At 41.4% G+C, this 3361-nt stretch overlaps 1 protein-coding gene across 1 annotated transcript in view; it reads left to right on the top strand.

Moving 5' to 3' along the window:
- Positions 1-3361, top strand: part of LOC101845944 (arylsulfatase B-like) — an 18575-nt gene that overhangs the window by 1049 nt on the left and 14165 nt on the right. The window contains exon 2 of the mRNA XM_005104792.2: positions 152-241. Coding sequence (XP_005104849.1) covers positions 152-241 — 90 coding nt within the window. The remainder of the gene's footprint in view (positions 1-151; positions 242-3361) is intronic.

Below are 3361 nucleotides of genomic sequence, written 5' to 3'. Positions count from 1 at the left end.
TATAAATAAATCTAAATTATATATTACTTTCAGCAGAAAGGAAGATTGATGAGTAAGTAAGTGCTTGTCCCACACTGTGACAAACGTCAAAATGTCAAAATCGCGCACATTCGTAGATTGTCCTTCCCTCAGTCTGTCTCTCCTTCCTCAGCTGGCGTCTGATGGAGTAAAACTAGAGAACTATTATGTCCAGCCCATCTGTACACCCACTCGTAGTCAACTCATGACTGGAAGGTACCAGGTCAGTTCTTGTTTTCTAAAGATATTGGGGGTTTTTTAAGCTGTGGTGGTAATAATGATGGCAGTTTTATTGTTCTTGTTGTTGCTGTTGTTGTTACTATAATTGTGGTGAAACTGGTAACATGGTACAGGTTTAACGCCCTTATCAGCACTGTTAGGTTATTTAAGAGGCGGGACCTCCGAGTTTAACATCCATCTCCGAAAGGACCGAGCCAAGTGGGAAATTCGTGCAAAGTGCCTTTCCCAAGGACACAACGTCATACCGAGCTGAGGCTCAAACCCCCGAACCGGTGATCTCACGATTAAGAGTCCGGTAACCTAACCACTAGAGCTTGGCGGAGAATCGATTTCGGAACCGATTCCAACGATTAAAGAATGCTACGAACGAAGAGTTCCGACTCCTTCCTACGTAAACCAACGGTTACCAGTTACTTTACATTACAATGTTTTATTTATAGAATTTATTTTTGAACAAGAAAAAAGCTGATGCTTCGTAGTGTTCCGACATCAAGGTTATATTAAATCCTGAAGATGCTGGGAGCCAACCAGGTAACGACCGAAAGAAATCACATCATTAGAAAGTAAGTAATTGGGTTCGAAGTCGATTCCTACGATTCCTAGTTTTCAATAATCGGGAACCTAGCCGCCCAGCACTACTAACCACTAGGTTACTGACGCCAATAATTGTTGTCGTCGCTGTTGCTTTTGTTGTTTTCCCTCCTGTCTTTGGTGATGTAGGGTTAGCAAGCGGTTCAACAGCTCTCAACCGAGACAGCAATTTTTTTCAGGAGAGAGACAATAAAACGACTTTAAAAGAAAACAATTGTGCCTACATTATGTATCTTTCTTACTTTTTATTATTTAAAATTGGAATTTCGACAAAATATTTCTCAAGCTTAATACGTGATGCAGCGTTGTAGAACCAGGATCAAGTCAAAAGAATGACATTGAAGAGTCGGCATTTTTCCATGTTGCTTGCAATTTTTATCGAGTGTTTGGTTTTTGATTCAACACCTTCTATGTCCATTCAAAAACACATTACTGTCTAGATTTTACTGAAAAACATTGATAAAAGGTATAAAAAAATGTAAACGCTCAGTTTCCAAGGACTCCCGCGCTTTGAAAGTCATCAAACTTTGGAGGCCATTTTCTCGCTAATCTTACTTCTGAAACCAGGCAACCCCAGCCTCCATCAATCGCAAATATCTTGGATTTTATTCAGATAAATTGGTATTTTTTTTACGCCAAATGCAAGAGAAATGAACAAGCTTTAAGATGATATTAATGACTCCATACTCCATATAGCCAAAAAAACTGACGAGAGCCTGATTCCACCACGCTGCCTCACATATAGCCAAAAAAACTGACGAGAGCCTGATTCCACCACGCTGCCTCACATATAGCCAAAAAAACTGACGAGAGCCTGATTCCACCACGCTGCCTCACATATAGCCAAAAAAACTGACGAGAGCCTGATTCCACCACGCTGCCTCACACATAGCCAAAAAACTTACGAGAGCCTGATTCCACCACGCTGCCTCACATATACCCCCAAAAAACTGACGGGAGCCTGATTCCACCACGCTGCCTCACATATAGCCAAAAAACTGACGAGAGCCTGATTCCAGCACGTCGTGGCCCATGTGCACCAAATAACACGGTGTAAGTAAGAAACTATAGTCCACAAAGTTCGTTCAATAAAGTCAAAACTTTGGCCCAGGTACATCGGAAGATCTGGCTAATGATAAATCAGACATAATTGAACTTGTAATTAGCAACAGATTTGTTGTTGTTGTAAGAGAAAAGTGACGTCCCTGGTTCCACCGCAGCCACACAAGATCACTCACAGTATTCTGTACCCTCTGGTTATTTGTCAACTAGAGAACGGTCAAAACCAGTGACAAAAGCATACATGTCATTTTGGTCGCTTTTAAGCACGCTTTTAAGCACGCTTTTAAGCACAAGGGGGCTCTCCCGACAATTAATGCTGTTTTGAGAAAATCAAAGGTAAAGTTTTTGCCCCTTGTTCAGTTTCTGTAAGGGACAAGGAGAGTTTTCTCTATAACTAAAAAAACCCACTCACCCAAGAAACCAAACTTCTCTTATAGGTAGGGCAATGTCCACTTTTGGTGTAGGTCAAGATTTCTGGAAACCCCCGAAATCTAGGTTAGCCCGCTTGTCCTTAAAGCGGCCTTTTATGAAACAGACCCTACAAACCAGCAACTAAGCACAAGCGACATGGAAAAGGCACGATGAAAAAGAACCCCGGAAAATGGTAACTACAAAATCAGACCAAGGCAACAAGAAGTAAAGAATTTTTTTTTTTTAAAAACATTTAAAAAATCCCTCTAAAACAAAACAGAAACCCAAAATAGAACGTTTAATCGTGTCGGTATTTCCCGTCTTTATTTTATCTCATCTCAATCGGACAAAGATGACGACTGCCGATTGCTTTGCATTGTTGGAGATAACCCTTGGCCCCGTTTGCCAACTCTTTCTGATCTCTTAAACAGATTGCGTTAGTCTTTTAACTGAACTCCTTTCATGGGCTTTGTTTTATCCAAGTCAGATAACCCTTTGTCCTGTTAACAAACCTCTTTCTTTTCTTTACTCTCAAGCGAGTTATTCAGCGCGTTCTAATGCCTTGGGTGCACTTTTCGTGTTTTTTTCCCCTTGAGGAATAGTTAGTATAGTAGCCACCCGTCTGTGATTCATGTCTCTGCGCCGGCAGATGTTTACCTCGAGGTCAAGCCATCCTTGGCCCCGTTTGCCAACCTGTTTTTTTCTTTCTCTGCCTCTTGTGTCCTTGGGAAAACTGCTTTACTCGAATTTCCTATTAAATAATTTCCCTCTGTCATTTCAGAGATCTAGTTTAGCCAAAGATAGTACAGCTCTGTCATTTCAGAGATCTAGTTTAGCCAAAGATAGAACAGCCTACTGTAGAGTGTAGTATTTTTGGTTTAACTAGGAGGTCCCGTCTCTTAAATAAATAGCCTATAGCATGTATAGGGGCGTTAACACTTCAACAGTTTTCTCTCTCTCTCTCTCTCTCTCTCTCTCTCTCCCCCTCTCTCTCTCCCTCTCTCTCTCTCCCTCTCTCTCTCCCTCTCTCTCTCCCTCT

Source organism: Aplysia californica, unplaced genomic scaffold (genome assembly GCF_000002075.1).
Source record: "Aplysia californica isolate F4 #8 unplaced genomic scaffold, AplCal3.0 scaffold00436, whole genome shotgun sequence".
Classification (NCBI taxonomy): Eukaryota; Metazoa; Mollusca; class Gastropoda; order Aplysiida; family Aplysiidae; genus Aplysia; species Aplysia californica.
The sequence above is the reverse complement of the archived record's forward strand: the minus strand, read 5'-3'. Positions and strand labels throughout refer to the sequence as shown.